Source organism: Trichoderma citrinoviride (genome assembly GCF_003025115.1).
Source record: "Trichoderma citrinoviride strain TUCIM 6016 unplaced genomic scaffold BBK36scaffold_432, whole genome shotgun sequence".
In the NCBI taxonomy this organism is placed as follows: Eukaryota; Fungi; Ascomycota; class Sordariomycetes; order Hypocreales; family Hypocreaceae; genus Trichoderma; species Trichoderma citrinoviride.
The window spans coordinates 1-1,197 of NW_020195140.1; the positions used below are offsets into that span (position 1 = coordinate 1).

Below are 1,197 nucleotides of genomic sequence, written 5' to 3' on the forward strand. Positions count from 1 at the left end.
TCCCAGGCTTCTCCAAAGACAGCCGCACTAGGGTCGTCGCGATCACCACGGCGCTGGACGCCTCCCGTCTTGATGTCGTTTTCCATCCTCTCCCTTCCTGCGCTGGCGTTGATGTTGGGGTCGACCGGGGCCGCCTCCTCCTCGTCCAGATCCGGATCGACGCCCTGTATAGCGCTGGCCGTGCTGGCCTTGGCCATGATGGTGTCAAACGTGGGGCCTTGCTCGTCGGCGTCGAAGCTCTGCTCCTCGAGGCTCTGCATGCTCGCAATGATTTTGGCTCGGATCGCAGCCACCTCGTGCTTGGGCCGCTTGCCGCTCGTAGCCTCAAGCTGGGCGAGCATCTGAGAGGCTGTCCTCATGTGTGTGGCCAGCGCCGAAAAGTCAGGCTGGTCGGCGCGAGCCATGTTGAGCGTCATGCGCCGTCGAGAGCCGGGACTGGGCGATCGAGAGGAGTAGGGCCCCGACGTGCGCGGTGTCATGGCATCCAGCGTCGTAGACGCAGTCGTTGCTCCGCTAGAGAATCGCTGGTCGGGAGAGTGCTTCGAGTGATAGCCGACGGACGGCGCCTCTTCTTCAAAGGCCTTGAGCAGCGGCGAGCTGCCCAAATCACCCGAGGTTGGCTCGAACACGCTGTCGACGAGGGGCTCGGGAGGCGGAACGGTCTGGGCAGCCCTGGGAATCTCCGAAGAGAGGTCAAACAGTCTTTTGCTGGGCCCGCTGCCGCCGAGGAGAGTGGTCAAAAGCCGCTGGTTGTCCGGGCTCTCGGGGTCAAACGTAAAGTCGTCTCTCAGCACCTCGATCATTAGTAGATACGGCACCTTCTCGGCGCTGTTCAGAACCGTGGCCTCGGCAGGGTTCAGTCGTACGACTCGATGATGGCGGCTTTTGCCCGGCGCCCCGTCAATCAGCGTCGGCGGGCAAATGATGGGAATGTCGATTTCGGCAGGCAAATCTCTGCCAATCAGGGCCAGCTCGGCTCGCAGAGCGCTCATGCGGGCGGGTTTCGGGACGGCGACCAGCCGGTTGGAGATGCCTTCGAGAGCAGACAAGAACTGGGTTTGCGATCGGAAATAATGCTGTCTCAGAAGCTGTGCCTTTTGCGCTGGCGAGAGGTTCGTCGGGCTCAAGTGCGACTTGAAATGGTGAGAATGCCGTCGATGGATGCCATCCGAGGGCCTGGCATTGACTCCTGCGGAC

The 1,197-nt window shown here is 62.1% G+C and overlaps 1 protein-coding gene across 1 annotated transcript; it reads right to left on the reverse strand.

The window, feature by feature from the left end:
* On the reverse strand, positions 1–1,197 carry BBK36DRAFT_1048946 (hypothetical protein; the record flags this gene model as incomplete). The annotated part of the gene is made up of 1 exon (XM_024888898.1): positions 1–1,197. A coding segment is annotated over one exon (1,197 nt), but the record flags the coding sequence as incomplete, so codon positions are not given.